Source organism: Apodemus sylvaticus, chromosome 11, assembly GCF_947179515.1.
Source record: "Apodemus sylvaticus chromosome 11, mApoSyl1.1, whole genome shotgun sequence".
Classification (NCBI taxonomy): domain Eukaryota; kingdom Metazoa; phylum Chordata; class Mammalia; order Rodentia; family Muridae; genus Apodemus; species Apodemus sylvaticus.
In genome coordinates, this window is record NC_067482.1 from 42,685,261 (window position 1) to 42,705,545 (window position 20,285).

Here is a 20,285-nt window from a genome sequence, read left to right on the forward strand (position 1 = left end):
TTAGAGTTGGAAGAAGTTATTAGGTATCTCACCCTCTTAACATTTCAAGGACCTGAAAGAGAACATAATATATACAGCCCTATAGCAAATTTATTGGCGTCAGTAATATATCTTTTATTTTGTGTTTCCATGTGTAATTTATTTTCCTTCATACATATACCATGTTTAGTGCTTTTGGACTTTATATATCAAGGGGCCTTTTCCAAAGATGTGATTTCCCCCTAGGGAATCTCCTATCCCCACACCTCCTCTGACTATATAAAACATCAGTGACGTGTGTGTGTGTGTGTGTGTGTGTGTGTGTGTGTGTGTGTGTGTGTGTGCTGGGACACAATGAGAATGTCGCATAAAGAAAACAAGCCTCTCTTCTACCACTGCCAATTTCTGTGTGTTCTTTCCTTTCTCAGTGCCACTAATTAACAAATAATCATGTAACTATAGAGACCAACAATCACGTAACTATAGAAAATAACAAATGATCATGTATCTATTTTTAGAGAACAACAAATGATCATATATCTATAAACAGTGGGGTGGTGTTTTCCTGTGTGTGCTCATGGTAGAATAATTTAAATCAAGCTAATTCATACATGCCTCTGCTCACCTACTCCAACCTTCTCACTTGCTTGGCACCTGCCGAAAAGTGTATCCAATGCTGTGTTCACACTCCAGGCCCGAGGAAGCAAACGTGAAGGGAGTGGACTTGGCGAGTCCCTTCACTGATTTCTGCTCTCTCATTGCTTGCAGACGGCTACGCTTTCTCTCAAGATGAAAATGGCATCGTCTCACAGTCTGAAGTGATTCGAGCCTACGATACCACGAAGCAGAGGCCTGATGAGTGGTGATTGACAGGACTGAGTCACCGGGTCCCCCCTGCTGTGTCTCTGAGGAGAGCTGTCACAGTCTAAGGTCATCACTGCAACCTGCTGACCAATTCCAGTCTGGTCCATGGGGAGGAAAAGTGGATCTGAGCTCATCTCACAGATGAATTTCAAGGACATAGCGCTATGTGGCTACTGTAACACCATTGTCCTTGGATGCCCGCACATACCTGCTAAGGCTTTGTAAACTGATATTGGAAATCACCTTGTACCTTGCCAGAGTGCTTTCTCAAAACTGGGACAGGTCAGTGTTCAAAAGCCGTCCCTCTGGGGCTGTAACTATCGTTCATTGGCTCAACCATCAGTCAATCAACCATTTAAAAGAAACATTTAACAACAACTCAGAAGTAATGTGAAGGGAAGGACTCTTGATATCCAGACTTAGAGTTCAGGATATGCTGAAATAAGCCAGCTCACTCTACTGAGCACTCCTAAACAAGGCATTCATACGTGTTTGTGTCAAAGAGTGTCTTGCTAAATGTTTGCCAAAGACGTTCAGTGTGTGCATTTCTCATTCAGTAGTCATCTGCCCAGAAATCTAAAAGAAAGTTCATTCATGATGCCTCTGTATGACCTGCATGTTTGACATGAGCTCGACTTCAAATTTTGAGCATTTCCAGGCGTTTGCTACTCAAATCTGTGATGTCGCACCTTCAGCCTTACAACTGCTTCTCTGTCCTTTGTCTTCTTTATTGGTTCCAGTCAGAGGTCCATGTGTGTCCGTGTGACCACTGTTACTGCGCTGACCTTTTTTTATTTTTTAATTGTACTGTCTGTGATTTCTGATGAACTTTAGACTCCTTTAGATGTTCCTTTAAAAAAAATAAGAATCTGGCTTCTGCTGTATATCGAGTGACACTGCCGCTCCGTCTTCAGTTTTTCCCCTCCTAAGAAAATTCCCCTTCCATATTTATGTGGGATTTCCAAAGACCTTTGGGGTAATCCGTGAGATGATGCATGGGCTTTTTGTCATGTACATAGGCTCAGCTTTTGTCCTCTGCTGTTTGTTCTGCACTGTGCATTCCCAATGGAGATGAGACATGTAGCACAGTTGGTCTTGTGGAGACTACCGGTACGCTTAAGCCTGAAAATTATTTCACATTTCACTCGCCCAACAACTCCCAAAATGGGTCACGTAATGCTTATCGACACGAGACAGATAAGCAGTACATTTCCCTCATTTTAAGGAAATACCTATTCTGCTCGAGCCTAACACCTTACAGTCAATGAATACTTCTCATCACGATACATTTTCAAACATGCGTTCACTCTGATTAGTTTGGCATCTCCATGAAATCTCCTGGGGGCGGGGGTGGGGGGGAATGCCTATTTTGCTACCAACAGTAAATGCTGAAGGGGCTGTTTAAAAACCACACCCAGTTTTCTACAGTTTTTATGATATGTTTTTCATCTTAAAAGATAAAAATAAAAAGGGAGTTCTAGTTTTCAGATACACTTTGGAGATTGAAACAAACTCTTTTGCCTTCTATTCAAAAGCCAGTTTGCCTTTATGTGGATAACCAGCAAATCAGACCTTTAAATGTGTCCAAGGACTAGCTTTGAGAAGGGTTTTTTTTTTTCTCCGTATTACCCCATTGAATCGTTTCAGTGTCCCCCCTCCCTCTTTTTCTTGGTCTGAATTTAAAATTAGACTGTGTGTCTCTTCCTTCTCCAAATCTATAGCTAGTTACCACTGTGTCTACAAATTGCCTGCAAATAAGAGGTTCTAAAAACTTATGTAATTCTAAAGGGAGCAGAGTGGACATACTTCACATCTCAAACGATCCCGTTTGGAGCTTAGATCAGCCGACACAAGAATCAAAACTTCTAGCAGAACCACACACACACAGAATCTTAAGCTAATCTTCCAGACCGTGAGGCTGTAGACTTAGCTGTCCACAAGCTAAATCTGGTGAGTGGGTTCTCCAGGAGGCTTCCTGGGGGTGACATTTGACGTCTTACCCCCAAAATGACTGGTTACCCAAGAAAGGCTTGCTTTGCTGTGCCCCAGCTGTCAGAGGTATCTGTCTCCAGATTCCTCACATCAGAACATTGTACGTGAGAATGGAATCTTCTGACCTCTGCATGGAAATCTAAAGTCATCTTTGTTATCTTGAATCATGAATTATTTTGATGGAACCCTTCCACATGAGCATACTCATGGTTAATCAGTATACATCATTCTCTGAGAACCAGACTCTTATGCCTTCTGGCCCTGGATCCTGTGTTTGAATGACAGGCATTAGCTTGGTCTCTCTGTTCTTAAGTTGGGGAGAGCAGAGGGAGTGGCCACTTGGGTAAAACTTGAAATAGAGACTTGCTATTGCAGTGAGTTTATAGAGACTTAATCCTCTCGAGTCTCTAACCTTTGTCAGGGGAAAAGGCACATGACTTATCAAGGATTTGAATGGGTGCAGTCAATGTGACTTTAAGCCTGTGTTTTCTGAAATAAACAACATATAACTCCAATTTTAAAAGTCCCCTATAGGGGACTCTGGTAAATGCTGACATGACTGCTTTGTAATGTTTATGATCCAGAAAATACTGTTTCTAGCAGAAAGTCCTCGTTACTTTAGCACTGAAAAACTGGGAGGCAAATCATTCATGTTTGGTTGGGATATCACACAGTAGGGCAGAGCATAGACTTTCTCTATGTGTGAGAGAGACACCTAACAATTCACTGCTGTCTCACACCTGAAAGATGCCCTGTTAGTGAAGGTATGATTACCAGGAAAGCAATGTTCTCAGGAGCGCAGGACTTTTAACAAGGTAAATGTGCCTCTTGGCTGGTACTCCACCCTGCGCTCCCTGGGAGACAGCATCTGCAACCAGGAGAACTTGCCGGATTTGCTCTCTCTCACCCAGGCGGGTGAAGGGATGCTGCCAAATCGGGGAGCCACGGATTGTGTTGTCACTAAAGGGTCAGTGAGTCGGTTTCCTTTTCGTCAGGCAAAATGGATTCTGGAAATAATCAGCGTGTTGTCTCAGCATTTGATGATATATTTTAATTTTTCAATTCAGTATCCGAAGCAGCTGGTGGGACATTCACAATAGGTGGATTTGTTCTGTGCTCAGAGCCACACTCATAGCCTGTGATTGAAAAACCGCCCTTTCAGAAAACGTGTGCTAGTCAGAAAGCAATGGGTGGCATCCTTTTTAATCAGTGTATAACTATTATAAAGCTACCTATTCACATACGCTTGGTTTTTGATGATTCCTGGTCTTAAGACTTGTATCATGAGATGAATCTTTAGTCTACAAAATTTGTCAAGGAAGTGCCCCACTCATTCACACCGTGTGAGCAAGTATGTAGAACTCCTGTCCTGTTGCTTTCAAAAATACCATGTGGCTCCAAGCCTCATAAATGCTTTGTTGTGATGAGTATTTCTGGACTGTCTCTTAAACATATAATAGTCTGATTTTTCTCACATTAAAATAAAACACTTGCGAAACTTAGTTTTACTTTGCTGTGTTTTAATTAACCTTCAACAGCTATTAAAGTGGAGTGTAAGTTAAATTTTAAGAAAAGGAGATAAATGCCTTTCGTGTTTCGTATTGATTTATTTTCTGTAGGAGAGCAGCTTTTTGAGGTTTTTGTTGTGTGTGTGTTTTGTTTGGATAGGTTTATGGTTTGCATGAATTAATATTTAAGGTCATTCAGGCAAATGCATGGCTTTTGTGTAAATCCTCATATTCATTTCTGTCTTATGAAACTTTATCATGGCCTAAGTAGAATTAATGGACAAATTAATCGGTCCTCCACACAACTTTTTTTTTTTAATAAATGGGTTGTTCTACAAAGTTTCAACAAATTCAGCTGAATCGTTTTTTATTTAATTGAATCTTCTGTTTAGCTTGCCTCCAAGAACTCTTCTTTAGAAAGTTCACGAAACTTCTCAGCAAATAAATCTTCCTTAAGTAGGAGGAAAGGTGGACTGGCCTGTGTGCTCACTTTGAATTAGCAACTTTCCTTCCGGTAAGTATGCTCTGGTGGAGATGAGATTCCCAGTCGTGTAGACTAGAAGCCATAATTGCAGCTGGTCTGGTTGGCAGCCTTGTCAGGCTCCTTTCTCGCCTTTTCAAGTGCATGAAGTTAAAGGAAGAAGGCACCCTTGGAAGGCAGCTATGAGAAGCCAGTTTGCTTTAAACATGAAATAGACATTCAGCTCTGTGGAAAAGCCATTCCTGCCGAAACTGCTGGGAAGATCAAGACACTGCATGAGTGGATAGTGTCGAATCTGTGCTTAAAGTGGTTCTCTCAGGTCCGTGTATCTTGATGTTTGATGCACTGTGTTTTATAAATAGTTACAAATGTTGAGTAAAACCCATTTCTATGCACTGTTCTGTGTCACTGGCCTTTTGTGAATGTGCATGTTTTAAACTGCAAATTTTAAACATTTTGTTCTCTGATTGTTATTAAAAAATAAAATAAACTTTACCATTACATAAAGGAACTGGCTGAAGTTTCGATTGCTACTTTTCGAAATTGTGTTTCTTTATAGAGATTCAAAGCTACCAGTAACTAGTCTGAGATACTATATCCATCTGATAGCTTAACATTTGGTTTACAACTGTATTTAAATCAATTTCATTAGGCTAAATGAAATAGAAAATTAGTCCTAATTTGATAGGAGAGTAGTTTGTATAATTAACACAAGTATTTTTGGGGAAATTACTGTATTTCAATTTTATTGTCTAGAAATGTCTCCCAGGTATCTGCATTTTAAATCAGCTTGTCAGGAAACAGTTCACAAAAAGTCTCTATCCTTTTGTGTTGGATGCATTTTCATAGGTTTTCCAAACCCACTTTAAAGAAAGAGGGAGAGATGGCCAAGTTTAGCCATAACATTCGAAGGAAGTAACCATAGAATAATAAAATGGGCTAAAAGTACATAGAAACATGGAATAAGTACCTTTTCTTCCAGAAACAAGCATCTTTTAGTAGAAGCTTACCCAACAGAGATGAATTGGGTAAACTGCTGAAACCTAAGCTCTTGATAGAGAGGTTCTGGACATAGCCTACTGAAAAGGATCTGACTTAATTACACCATGTCTAATTTGCTGTTGGGAGCCCCTGTCCTTCTTCCCAAGAGACTTCCTGAGGTGCCTGATAGTTGGGTCCTCATGCAAAGGCCTAGTAAAGCATGGCCTTTTAGTTCTATTACAATTTACACACTTAATTTGCCATTCCCCTTTAAAAGGTATGTGTATGGGGGGAGTGCATGTGTGTTGATACTGACACCTTGACTTAGGATGCCTTCAACTGTTGCTATAGGCAACAACAAACTTGAAATACTCCCTCCTAATTCAATACGTCACCCCCATTTAAAGTCTACTTTCTCATGCTTACGGCATCTCTAACCTAAAGCTACCATTGCTGTAACATTGCCTAGTTTAATGAAGAAAAGTCTTGCAAACCTGGATAATTTCACAAGTGACCTCATAAAAAATGTTGGAAAATATGAAATACTTTGTAACATTTGGTCTTTATTACCTCTAAGTACAAACTGGGTAATTAGCAGTTTCAAGAAGAACTCTGTCAGAATAATTTCACTAATAATGAATGTCTAATTCATTTGCTATTTCTAAATAACCAGATATATAAATATGTGCTAACACTTTGCTCCCTTACAAAACTTAACATGCCTATAAATTTGTATTTTTCCCTAAACATATATGAAATTTAAAAAGTAAATTGATACCAGCTTAATATAATGTATCAGATTCCCAGTTGTAACTCTATATGTTTTAGGAAGCCTTTTAGTTATTTCAGTTTAGGGAATTTTTTTTTCCCTGTGGGTTCAAATCAATCTGATAATGTGATATGCAACTCCTCACACTAAAAGGGAAAGAATACACAGGCAGAAAAAAATAAGAGGAAACAATCTATCCATTTGGACAATTCAAAATATCATCAGTTAGCTTTGGAGTAGATAGTAAGTTTTAAAGCAAAATCACTCCATTAGATTTGTTTCCTAAAGCGTAGGCTAAAGTGAATGCAGAGTCCAGGCAGTGGTTTGGGCCCCTGAGTTAATGGCTCAGTCCACAGGTGGTGGTGCTGGGAGGTGGGGCCTAGTGGAAGATGTTTGGAGACATCTCAAGGAGGGTAACCCTGGCCCTTCCTCAATCCTGCTTGTCCCCTGTGCTAATGAAGGACGAGGCTTTTCTTCCTGCACGTTTCTGCCCCCATATGCTGCCTTATCATGAGCCCAACGCAAACAGAGCTTCCAAATCCATGAGCCTAAATGAACTTTTTTTTCTATATTCTAAAGTTAAACCTCAGCTATTTTGTGACGGTGCTGGAAAACTGACTAATGGAACCTTATCATTCTACCTGCTGGAGCAATAACAGGCAGGGACAGGGATCTGGCCACTTGTCAAGGGGCCATGATTCATCAAGACATCATTTTCTGTTCTCCATCCACAGTCAGTGATACAGGCAACTGGCCTTCCATCTCTACTCTAGGGTGTTTCTCCTGCCCTCTATGCATACCTTTGATTTCTACCCAGATCCCTCTCCACTAGAGTGCAGCTGATCTGAGAGAGTGGTTCTTCTTATCCGGACAGTCCAAAGCCACAAGCAACGATTAACATGCCCATCTTACAAATGAAAAAAAAAGCAAGAGGTGAAGCAAATGGCCAAAAGATTCTTCTAAGCAAGAGTCAGAAAATTAACCAGACCTAAAAGTTCAAGAGCCTGACTCCCCTCTGGTGTCTTCCGCTTCTCACCTGTAAAGGGGGAAATGTTCATCAGCTAAGGTTTCTTTTTGTGCTCTCATAGTAATACAAGCTTTGTATCTGCCAGGACTCCCGGTGCTCTAGGGTATGTAAGACACAATGCAACTAGTCATTTTCCCCCAGTGGATTTCCTGAGAAACATTTTGGGTTGTTTTCCTAAGAAACTTGGGCCTTCTAGGCTAAAGTCATAAAGAACAGAGTTGCAAAGCTGACCTCCTAGGACACAAATCTTATCTCTCCTATCCTGTCTGTTACCCCGGGACATGCTGTCTGCCATGATTTCTCCATCTGTAGGACAAGCATTGGACGGTCCTATGTCAGAAGTAGGACAGACTGGAAACTCAGCAGCATAGTGTGGAAATGCCTTGAGAAATGCATGACACTTAATAAATCTATTCATAAGAATGACGGTTCCAAATGTAGAATTCTAGTTTACCCAGTAATCATAATTTGAGGATGCTGAGACTCCAATTCTTTGTTTTAAAAAAAAAACAGTAAAATGCTCAGCCAGATAACTTGCCACTGTGTTTTGTGGTGGTGGGGACCCAGTGAGCATGTCCTCAGAGATTTCACATGACATGGCTGACTCCCATACTTAATTGTCCAAAAATGAAGATATGAGCAATTCACAGTCCCTTATGAAATATATATTCAAGGCTGCCATTTGCATTTAATATGTTTGGAAAATATGAGATACTCAGTAACAAACTGGGTAGCTACCAATTGAAAGAAAAACTCTGTCAGAGTAATTTCACTAATAATGAATGTTGAATTGTGATGTTTAAATAGCCAGGGATGCATGTAATATATGTTTTACTACACTTCCTTAATAGCTTAACTTGCAATGTTGATGTTCAAGAGTTCTAATCTGTCCCCGGATGCTCCTGGCTCTTTACCTTCACAGATCTTGCATCTTGATGCCAACACTCTTTTCTACTGCCCTGTTAGTCCTCCTCACTCAATCCCTCCACATGGTTTTCACAGCTCATGCCCCACAGCAGGCCCTCAGCATGAGTCTATATCTCTTTCCATGTAGCCAGCATTCCTGTCATGACTGCAGTTATGAAGGAAGCATCCTAGGAACTAGGTTACAGCCTCATCTTCTTCTACCTGACTATGAGCTCCCGGGAGAAGTAATGATATCAATTCTCCATTTTTTTCTTTTTGCATGTGTATGTGTGATTTTTGCACATGTGTATACGAGTATTTGTAAGGGGTACCACTTTTGTATGTGGGCTCTGTGGAATGTGGAATATGGAAGCCCGAATCTTATTATCAGAGTCTACTTGATTGCTCTCTACCATATTCATTGAGGCAGGGTTCCCCAGTTGATCCTAGAGCTCAGTGATTTAGCTAGTCTAGCTAGCCAGCTTGCCAGAGAGACCCCGTCTTCAACTTTGAAGGGAAGTTGGAAATACGCAGTAGTTGCCATACTCATTCAGCATTTATATGGATGCTAAGGACCCAAACTCAAGCCCTCAGACTTGAACAAATACTTTATCCACTGAGCTATGTTCCCAGCCCCGACTGTGCTTCTTTTTCTAAAGCACCTGCTGCATCCCATCTCAAGCACTAGCTGCCTTGTCCCAGCCAGTCATGGAGAGCAGAGGCTTCTGGGAGAAGAAATGCATTTAATTCCACTTGGAGTTTTCAACCCTACACAGGGCCAGACTCAAACGTGAGGAGTGTGATTCAAAGGCTTGTTGAAAGAGACATGTCTAAAAATTACCATGGGATGGCTTTATTAGGTTATGACCATAAATAGTATTAGCAGCCACTTAGCTTCCAAAGGGGAAGTCTTGTACAGAGATACATTTTGTGTCACCAAGTACATGAGTATATGATTTGATTCAATGTCACTGAAAGTCACATTACAATAAATTACACACACAACGCCATCCTAGTTTTAAGTACTATATGGCCAGCTGATTGGTTGGAGAATCCCACAGCAGCAGGGAAATCTAGATGTGAGTGCTCCATGAATCACTCAGCATCAGTGTGCCTAAAGAATGCATTCTGTTCTCCAAAGCAGCAGGAAACAGAAAATGCAGGCACTGAGCTAGAACCCTGCTTAGCACGGGAGGGAGCATTTCCATACTCTAGCAGACACTGTGGAACTGGGCATGGGAAGGTGAGACTGGCTCAGTCACTTCTCTGTGAGTCCTTCATAGTCTACCGAAGCTTTGATTCTCTCTCTCTCTCTCTCTCTCTCTCTCTCTCTCTCTCTCTCTCTCTCCCATCCAGCTCTCATTCTTGCTCTCTCCCCCTCTCATTAGCATACCAAATGGGTTTGTTTTAATTACAGGTATATTGCCTGTAATTCATTTTTCAACAATTAAAGAGATTACAAAACAAGAAACATTCATTGCACTTAGTAGGGCCATGAATCAGCACATTAAATCAGGGTATGACATCACACAGCCATAACCGCAGTATGTGGATGTAGGTGCTCAGGCAGCAGGATCATGAGTTCTGGACCAGCCTAGCTATGTAGGAACACCCTGTCTCAAAAAGAAGCTAAATAAAATTTAAAGCCGGTGTCATCCTGGCATTTGAAGCATTCTCTACACACCAACTCCAGCATTAACTTGCCATAGAAAGTTGCACACTTTAGTCTCTTCCTCCAGTTCCAGGTTTGTGAGATGACAATGAAGATACCTCTGAGTTGTTTGGAGGATCAGATAAGTGAATCCACAACTGCTCAGCGCTGTGCTTGACTTGCGTTAGAACAAAGAACTCAGCAGAAGTTAACTTAAAACCGTCAAAGAAACAGAACAGAGCTACTACAACCAGGATGCTGATCCAGGTGTGTGGCTTTGAGCGCAGTCTTGGACATTTGTTCTTTACATCCAGCTGTCTCCTTAGTTGTTTTTTCCGCCATCTTAAATACTTGGGAGAAAGACCAAATTTGCATGCGGGAGAAGGAAGCAACTAGAAGCTGGCACCGCTCTAAATTCCTGGTAAAGGCATAATGCCTTCCAACTGGTTTTCTCTGACCCTCAACTGGAAAAACAAGGAAGCCAATTAACCCTCCTATGGCAGGATTCTACCTCTGTTGACTTGGGGCAGGGCTACTGAAGGTGACAGATGACAGAATGAATTTCTAGAAGCTGGGCTCTCCACGTGCACCTATGGTGGTAGATAAGCGTGAAGGAGCGTGTGGATGAACAGGAATGGAGTTGGTAACAGATGGGTGTATTGCCTGAGGAGAATTGGCCTGAGCCCACAGTAGGGCAGGATATAACAAAAACCCAGGCTGTCCTACGAAAAAATGTCTGGATGGTCAAATTCTACAGGTCAAGTGACATTTATGTATGATGACCACAGAGAGACTGTTTTCTAAGGACTCTTTATAAAAACTGACCTCTGCTGCTTTCCAAAGTCCTGAGGAAGCCAATATTTCCCTTAATTTTGAAAGATGGAATGTGGAATAAAAATATATCCTTTTATTAGATAGCAAAAGAATAGTCACTAAGAGTATAAAATAAAGAATCCTGATTTGAAAACCTCAAATAGAGTTCAGGAAACCAGATAAATTTTTTTTTCTACCCTGGTCCTTATGTGTCATCACCAGACATCAAACACGTGGCACACAAAATGTGGAATACTGACTGCTTACACTAATTTCCCCCTTTTGACTTTGAGTAAAGATACAGTGTATCTTCTAAATAATTAGTATTGTCAATGTGGTAAGTAAATTAAATTACAAATCTTCATGTTTATATAATTCTTTATACAAATAAATGTTTTATGACCCAATTGTCCAACTTACATTTAAACACTAATATTGCTAAACAAAAAAACTGCAATAAATATTCCCTCAGGTTGGTGGGGGAGGAGATTTTACCCAGAATCTGTGTTACTACGAATGTCTGAGTATATATTTAAAACTTTAAGCTTCCCAGTGGTTACTGAAACCTTGTATTTTAGAAAAAGAAAACTCATATTTTAAACAAAATTTGTTATTAATTTAAGAAGTAGATGTTCTCAGCGTACTAATATTACTTATGGTTAGGTTGCTCCAAAAATTATAAATAGGTAGTTCACTGGCTCTTCAAGTTTACTTAACAGTTAATTTTTAAGTGAACCTTTATAATTACAGTTAAGTGTATGTCCTTCCTTATTTATGTTTATATTTGTACTATAATTCAACACAGGAAAAGGAACACAGGGCACTTTTCTACAAAGGATAGCAGAATTGTCCAGTAAAATATTTTCTTTCAATTTGCAAATTGAACAACCAGCTGCTGAGGATTTTAACAAAAGGTGAATAAGTCGCCAGGTTCCCCATGATTGCTAAGTCAGGCCTCCTGCATTTGTAGTCAAGGACCTCAAGACCAGAAAGTGCTGAGCCTTTCTGGACCTTTCTTCCATGAGCATGATGGGTGACCACAACTTTCCTCAGAAGTGAGCGTGACTTGGTCAAGGCAGCCAACACTCTCCCCGGCTGCCATTTCACCGTATGGCCTATTCACAGCCACTGCCCGTCAACTGGAACTGAAATCTGGACAGCTCTTCCCAGGTAACGGGGGCTCCTGCTGGAGAGGGTATGCAAAATACTGGGGCGACACCAGGAAACCAGACGGCTGGGTTAGGTGTATGGTGTGACCAGTGGTGTAAGGTGGGGGCGATGAGGGTGCCAAGCAGCTTGGCTCGGCCCTGGCAAAGGAGAACCTCCGGACAGAACCTCCTGTGGAGCTGGAGCTGGTGGCCGTGCTGGACTGCCTGGAAGCTGCTCTGAGGTTGGTGGAGGTGAGGATCATGGGTAATGTCTCTGTCTGATAGCTTCGGAGTGAGAAGCGGATTGGTTGCTGGGAGGGCTCCTTGGGTCTCAAACAGGTGCAACAATAGATAGCTACCAATGAGCCCAAAATGATGAAGGCAATGAATATGGAGCCGACGATCAGGAAGGGGACGTAGACAGGCTCTGAAAGGCAGAAAAAGAAAAACAGACATACACAGATGCTGGGTAAAAGTCACTCAAAATCTCTGCTTTAGCATCTTAGAGACAGGACAGCAGGCAGAGGCTCATTATGGCCACCGCTGTCAGCCCCGCTTCTCAGCGCGTGTGACTGGCAACCTCCAAAGTACAAAGCAAGTGGTGATGGAATGCTCTTGCTACTCCTGGCAGGGGGGAAGCGAACTGGTGCTGTAGCCTCTGTTAGCAATTAGCCATCATATTGAACATCTGGAAGTCAGAAAGCCTATCGTCCTCTTGGTGCACTGAAGGGAGAGGGTAAGTTTGGGGGGGTCACCATGAATGTGCGTTTAAATCTAGGTTTTAGGAGTTTGATCACAGTGGGACACTTAACGTTCTAACCCATCTCCTAGACTGACAATCAATCTCCTGTCCAAACACTTCCAGTCTAAGCAATAAGAACCAGGCCTGTTGAATGAAGCTCCCAAGGTGTTATACAGCTCCAGAAAGAGCAGGAGAGAGCAATCCGCAGTGAGCCCCAATTTACTGTGTCTCCCACCATCTCACAATCACCAGTCCTGGCTCCAGATGTCACACCTCTGTGTATACATTCCCACCCACAGAAAGAACAACATGTAGCCCTCGGTATTGGTGACCCCAGACTTTTTTCTAAGCACATCCCTAAGGCAGAGCAAACTTTGAATGTTTGCTTCCATCTCAAAAAGGCAGATAGAAATAAATCTTTCTTTTTCCAGAGGTATCAGGGCAGCTGCCTTGGCCTCTTCCCTGTATAAAAGAACCACACAGAGATGCCGCCGCCGTCGCCAGCTTATGGGCCACAGACAAGACACCTAGGCTTACTAAGGCACTTGAACCTGGCTTTCTGTATCAGATTCAACTTTTATCACAGAGGCCTTGTGAGATAGCAACTCCCTCTTATCCAGACATAAATACATATCTTTTCAAAAGACTCAGCCAGGGAGCCACAGGTAGCAGCTACCCATAGGGCTGCTAACGGTGTGCTCTTCAGCATCCCTTATGTCCCCCATGTGAGGACCAGTGGTCTATAAGGCCAGGTAAAGTTGGCCCAGGTTCCCTGTGCACTGGAGCCAAACAGTTGTGTGCTAGTTTCATCGATACACTGACTCTTTGATGCCAATATGCCCATTTTAAATTCGAGAAATGGCCCAGTGTAGTTAAGTCACTAGAGGTTAAACCGCTGACAGGAGACAAAGGCACTATCCATCTGGTTTGGCCTGGTCTCAGACTCCTTAGCATGCTCCAATCCTCTAGTCTCTCTTTTGGATCACAACCCCCTCCCCACTCAGGAGGCAGGCTTAGCCCTGCATAGAGGAGCAAGGAAGTTTGGTTTTCTAACAGGCTAAGCTAGCCCAGAGTTCCTACTTTCCACTAAGTCTAGAACCTACTTCCCAGATCCTCAGGACTGGGCTTTGTAACACCCTCCCCTCACCACCAAAATTAAAGCCCAGAGGAAAACACCAGGATGCTGACCCTTCTCCTCTGGGTTGTCATTTGGAGAACAGGACTCAAATGACTGCTCCTGCTTCTCTCTCCCTGCCTTTCTGTGGATCATAGTGTGCAGGCCCTGCACTGCTGCCTCCTAGTCCCTGGGAGTCACAGGCTCTCAGCTCCACATACTTCTCAGGTTTCCTGGCAGTAAAGCCGTCACCTTGAGCTGTAAAAGGTTTCCCCAATGTTCCAACTCAAGTGGAAAACTTTTTTCAAGGTGTAAATTTCCTCAGCTGGGGTCCTGATTTATTTACCTCTTAAGCGAACAAGTGGACAAGTGAGCGGAAATTTGACCCGTGTTTTCCGACGTGAAAGTAAGGGGCCTGAGGAAGCCCTGTGACCCTGAATTTTAAATCCTCGCCTCAGAGACCTGGGTGTTTCTGAAAAGCGTGACAATAGGGGGTGGGCTAGCGAGGGTAATTGGATGCAGAGAATTGAAAGGAAGTTGGAAGAGTGACAAAATGCTACTACTCCACAAAAGAAAATAAGGGGGTGAAAAATCAGCCTGCAGGACTGGACTTGAGCTCTTGATCAGAGTCGCATTCCCTGGCACCTACACTTCCGGAACTCCCCATTTGATCAGAGCCCCCAGGAAACCCAGCCTAGCTCCAGCTGTCTTCCCCAGAAGCGCCAGGTGCCTGCCAGTTCCTGCGAACCCTTGCAAATTTTCCACTAGGGCTGAACCGTGGGGACCACGTGCAACTGGGATTCAAACTGCAAAGCGATAGGACCCCCTGACCTGACATACGATCCCCAGACCCCGCAGGGTCCACTTTGCGGCCCGAGCTAGTAAGGCGTGCCTGTGTCGGGTGGGCGAGCCACGTCCACCCAGGGATGCCGCACTTACGCGCGGTGATGCCAGGATGCTCCAGCTCTCCGCGGTCATTGGTGCAGCCGCCCTGCTCCAACCTGGCGTCGGCTGCCGCGCAGCAGTAGCGGAGCGCACAAGAGCCGCAGCAGATGGTGGCGTCCTGCGTGTCGAAGTCCTCGGGGCACTGGAACCCCTCGTGATAGTTGCCCTGCGCGTCCACCCAGCCGTGACAGTATTCCCCAGGCTGCTGCGCGCCCGCCGGGCCCCAGCGCAGCAAGCCCACGAGCAGACAGAGCGCCAGCAGCGCCCCCATCGCCGCCCCGCGCCCGGTGGCAGCTGGAGAGTCGGAGGGCGGAGTCGGGGCTCCGGGGACCACGGTTCCGCCTCCCCGAGGCACCACGCGGCCAGTTGACCACCCGGTCAAGAACGCGCTCTTGTGGGTTAGCAGAGGCTAGGCAGGAGACGTGGGCTGCTCTGCGAGCTTCGCTGGCCGAAGGATAGCATGGTGCGCGAGGGCGAGGGGACCAGGGCTCGGGGAAGGCCACCGCGGAGGCTGCGACTGAAGCAGCGGCCGCCCTTAGCCAGGCTCATCGCGCTAGGAGCACCCGGGCCCGGGCCGCCTCCCACCCCGCTTTCCTTGCGGGCCGTCGAGCCCTGAACAACCAACCCCCAAGGCCGGGCAGTGTCCCGATCGCGGGTTGTCGCCCGGTACCCGGCAGAGCCCGGAGCTCAGCTTGGCTCTCCACGTGCAGGGCTCGGGACCAGCGGCTAATTCAGCTCCCGCCCCGGACTGTCACGCAGGCGAGAGACAGCCCAGTTGCGGCCAAGTGCAGAGGGCCTGGGGTGGCTGACAGCTCTGCCTGGAGGGCGTCCCTTAAAAAGGCAGAGGGAGGAGGAGACACGAGGGTGAGGAGAGTCCGCCCTCCGGGGTCGCCCCGCGAGCTAATCACAGCGGGCGCGCGGCGGTGCGGTCCCCGACGCCCGCAGGTTCACGCGCGTCTCCCCTCCGCCCCCACCCACGGCGCTCCCCCGGGCTTTGGCGGTGACTCCGAGGGGACCAGCCCGCGCCCGCCACCTAGCTGTCACATAGCCGGGGGAAACCTGCAGAAGGATGAGGAAGGTTACCGTCCCGCCTCCGTCCACGCATGCCAGCTCGCGAGGGGACTCGCGCCGCGCTTGAGCTCCACGGGTTTCTCTTAAAAAACGAGTGGGGCGGCTGGAGTGCTCCAACTGTCCTGTCGGCTTCTGCACAGACCTAGTTTGTCCCTGAGCCGCCGATTCTGAGGATTCGTTCGATTCCGACAACCTGATTTTTTAGGGTCACCAACATTTGCACCTCATTCCCACCCGCTCGCCCCTCCTTTCCAGCTTGCACAAGTTCACGCTCAGTCGCCTCCTTCCCGCACCGCTGAGCCGGCGCCGGGGAGGACCCGGGTCAGCTCCGCCGGCCGCACTTCAAAGGCCAGGATTTCGGTGTTCCGCGCCCGCAAAGGAAATAAAAGAGCAGAATTAATGATAATCGAGCCTATCTGAACTTCTGTTCGGGCAAAGAAACACATTTATTTAAATGATGTGTCCCTTGTGGGCTGTTTGCAGGGCAAGGCTCCTCCAGCCGAGGGAGAGCTGTGAAGCCAGAGTTACGTGAAACCTAGGCTAACCTCAAGGCTTTATTTTTATTGCAACCTGCGTTTCCTCTCCGGGTTTATTGGTTCAGTACGTGTGAGGACCTTCGTCTTAGCCACACGGTTTGTCAAACGCTTTGAACACCCTGTCACTGATTTAGATGTTACCAAGTCTCGTGAAACAAATGGAAGAACTTGTCAGAGCACCGCCAACACAAGGGTATGCGGTCAGAAGTATTTATGATACCCGCAGCTTGCCCACGGTCCCAGAGGCTTCTACAAAAACTTCAGTGCTGAATAAAACGGTTTATTTTTTAAGTATCTAAATTAAATTCCATTCCGGGTAAAGAACCACTTCTAGCTTCAGATGTTAAATATTGAGATTATTGTTTAATTATAAAAGTAAATATCCAACACGCAACGTGCTGAGGACTGTATAAAATTATAACTGCATTGTTCTACAATAGATGTTTGCGGGGGTGGGGGCAATAATAAGTTATCAAACCGTTATGTAAAGCCAAGTTACATCAAGGCAAACAAATAATGGATGTGTTTTCCTTAACTAAGAATTTAATTGAAGCATATGGGGCAAAGTATTTTAGTAGAAATTTCATAGGTAATAAATTTTTATGTATATAGAAAAAATGCAGTCCCCGGGCTTTAAGGCTCTTTTTTGTTTGTTTTGTTTTGTTTTTTGTTTTGTTTTTGTTTTTTAAAAACTCTAGTTTGTGGGCAGCAGGGTGGTTTGGTTTTGTTTTCAGAAAAATAAAGGGAAAGAGATTTAAAACCACAGCAAATATGAGCTACAGGGATCATAATACAATAATCGAACCCAAAGACATACTAACTAACGCTTAATAACTTTTCCAGAACCACACTACTTAATATCTTTTTTTTTTAAGTTACGATTTGAGGAATTTCATTACATCACAACTGTGTGAAACTGTACAGCAGCCATGGCCCTCCACCAGTCCCCCAAGGGTCAAGTTTCCTCCTTATCCAGCTGTTCTTTGATAGCATTAATATTTTAAGGGGTGATTTGTTGGCACTTCCCTCCCATTAATTACACTTCTCTGTGCCACGGAGGGGTTCTTTTCTCTGGGACACTGGCTATAATTAATTTCCTCATTTAGAGCCCTTGTCTATTTGACTCATTCAGAGGGTGTTCTGCTCAAATTTAGTTGGATGATATTTGCTAATGGAAAATAACCACACTTCTAAATAAGTTGATACTCCATAAATCTGATAAGTGCAAACATTAAAACAACTGTGCCCTGTGCTTTTCTCTCTGGGTCCTGGATCCAGACTGCCCCTGGGGCTGGGACAGGGGTGACTAGGTGAAGGGTGCTTGTGATGAAAGATTCCCTCAAACTTTACACACTGATAGTTTTTAACTCCATAAACAATGCTCTCAGAAGATATGTGCCTCTTTGTAGGTTTACAAATACCTGCTATTTCAAGGATTCTGTCTTTATTTTCATAGTAAAGATTTAAAAGTCTCCAGAGACTCCCTCCCCCAAAGCCTTTGGGAGAGAGAGTCTTGGAGAAAGATGACCAAAACTCACTACCCAAGGTATCACATACAGGTTTTAGAAAGTTACATTTCTCCCTGTCTCAGTAACAAAAAGCCCCTATTTTTGTGAATAACACAATCTTAAGAAATCACTTTCCCAGTCTATTCTCTCTTGTGGTCTTCAGGAAATTTCTATAGGAAATGAGCTACATGATATGATGTCTGGGATTTTCTTTAATAAACACCAGAAAGGGGTGAAGGGAGGGGGTGGGAGAAGAAAAAAAAAGGAAAAACCCAGAGAAGATGAGATGGCAGCAAGCTGATAATTTCAGTTGAGTAACGGGACCTTGTATGGCAGAATCGCAATTCTGTTTTATGCAGAAATAAAAATCGCATACTTTCTCTGACATCACTTTTGATAGAATGCAGGCCCTTGAGTTCAACTACCAGCCCCATAAATCATAAATCAGTACTGTACCCTCTTTTATCGAACCTTGTTCTGTTTGCTTCTCTCTCTCTTATATTCTTTTGTATATACAGTAAGAAGAGGGAGGGAGAGACGGGGAGGGGAGAGAGAGAGAGAGAGAGAGAGAGAGAGAGAACATGGAAAGGGCTGAGAAGCAAAATTCACTAAAGAAAGAGAAAGAAACTCCAGAGGGACGCCTTTAAAAGCCGTGCTTTGCAGCCTTATTTATAATAGCCAGAAGCTGGAAAGAACCCAGATGTCCCTCAAAGGAGGAATGGATACAGAAAATGTGGTATATTTACACAATGGAATACTACTCAGCAATTAGAAACAATGAGTTCACAAAATTTTTAGGCAAATGGTTTGATCTGGAAAATATCATCCTAAGTGAGGTAACCCAATCACAAAAGAATACACATGGAATGCAATCTCTGATAAGTGGATATTAATTAGCCCAGAAGCTCTGAATACCCAAGGCACAAATCGCATAACAAATGACTCCCATGAAGAAGTATGGAGAGGGTCCTGATCCTGGAAAGGATTGGTCTAGTGTTGGAGGGGAGTATCAGGACAGAGAAAAAGGAGGGAGGTGATTGGAGAAGGGATGGAGAGAAAAAGGTTTATGGGACATATGGGGAGGGGGGATCCAGGAAAGGGGAAATCATTTGGAATGGAAACAAAGAATATAGAAAATAAAAATATTTTTTTAAAAAAGCTAACTTTCCACAGTTCTGCTGAACAAAGTGTGTTCTTCCCAAAAGGAACAACAAAACCACAAATTCAGATTTTTTTCCTGTCATGCTGACCCATTTAAAAGCATTAACTGTTACAGAAAAAGATAGACAGACATCACTTAACTTCCTGAAATGAACTAGGTCATTCTCTCTCGGTGATGGTTCTCAGACTGTATGAGCTTTCTAGATTACAAAACGCTGCTTCCTAATAAATAAATTTATCATCTGAAAAAAATTTAAAAAATAAAAAATAAAGCCGTGCTTTGACTAAGGAAGTTCTCATAAGCTATTTCATTGGACCAGGAAACAACATTGCAGAAAACAAATTAGATGAGGAGGTAGGAAGATCTATGCCACTTGGAACGAAAGTGTTTGGAATTGTGATCTGTTTGCTAAACCCTTTAAGTCCCAAGATGCATATTATCCAGAACCTTCTTTTTTTTTTATCATCCTTCCCTAAAATCATGACAAAAGAATAACAAACGTTTTTAGCAAAACAATAACCAATGGTTTCCTAACTCGCCCTCAAGTCCTTTTCTGGAGTGGTTTGGTATCACTTCCTGTAACTCCTTTCCTGGGAACCTAATGAAATGCTTTTCTTGGGTCACTCACTATAAATCTTATCCAGGGCATCGTAACCTTGAGTTAGTTGAAAGATATTTATTCTTTTGAGATTCGCAGGATCTCATACCTAACACTAAAGTATATAAAGGTCCCAAGAAATAGAAAGTATTACTCTCAGACCCTGGAAACGAGTCCCTAAGGAGGTATTATACAATCAGTTTCTCATGATTGATCAAACAAATCCTTCCACTTGCCCAGAATATCTGGCAGCCTCAGTGTTGTCATTTATAAAAACGAAGGGATTAGACACAATGCCCTCGGAGCAGATCGTGAGTGAAATACCTGGGGACCTTGTGAAAACACGGATTTGGGTTCTGAGCACGTACTGAGGCAGAATCTGCATGTCTAAGGAGCTTGTGGATGATATTGTGATACTCAAGTCACTGCACCGAGGACTGTTCTCTGTCCCTTGTACCCAGACTCAGGTGAAGTGAAGGAACCAAAATGG

General features: G+C 43.7%; 2 protein-coding genes across 6 annotated transcripts in view; one reads left to right on the plus strand and one right to left on the minus strand.

Annotated features, from left to right (window-relative positions):
• Atp8a1 (ATPase phospholipid transporting 8A1) overlaps positions 1 to 4,666 on the plus strand; it is a 227,487-nt gene extending 222,821 nt beyond the window's left edge. For all 5 annotated transcript variants that reach the window (XM_052199340.1, XM_052199338.1, XM_052199339.1 and 2 more), the window contains one exon: positions 748 to 4,666. In XM_052199340.1, the coding sequence (XP_052055300.1) occupies positions 748 to 845 (98 nt within the window). In that variant the 3' untranslated portion in view covers positions 846 to 4,666. The remainder of the gene's footprint in view (positions 1 to 747) is intronic.
• Positions 4,667 to 9,338: 4,672 nt separating this feature from the next.
• On the minus strand, positions 9,339 to 15,869 carry Shisa3 (shisa family member 3). Its single transcript, XM_052199236.1, has 2 exons — positions 14,915 to 15,869; positions 9,339 to 12,546 (listed from the first exon to the last, which is right to left on the minus strand). Exons 1-2 carry the CDS (start codon positions 15,189 to 15,191, stop codon positions 12,107 to 12,109), a joined length of 717 nt encoding a protein of 238 aa, XP_052055196.1. The 5' UTR covers positions 15,192 to 15,869; the 3' UTR covers positions 9,339 to 12,106.
• Positions 15,870 to 20,285: the final 4,416 nt, after the last annotated feature.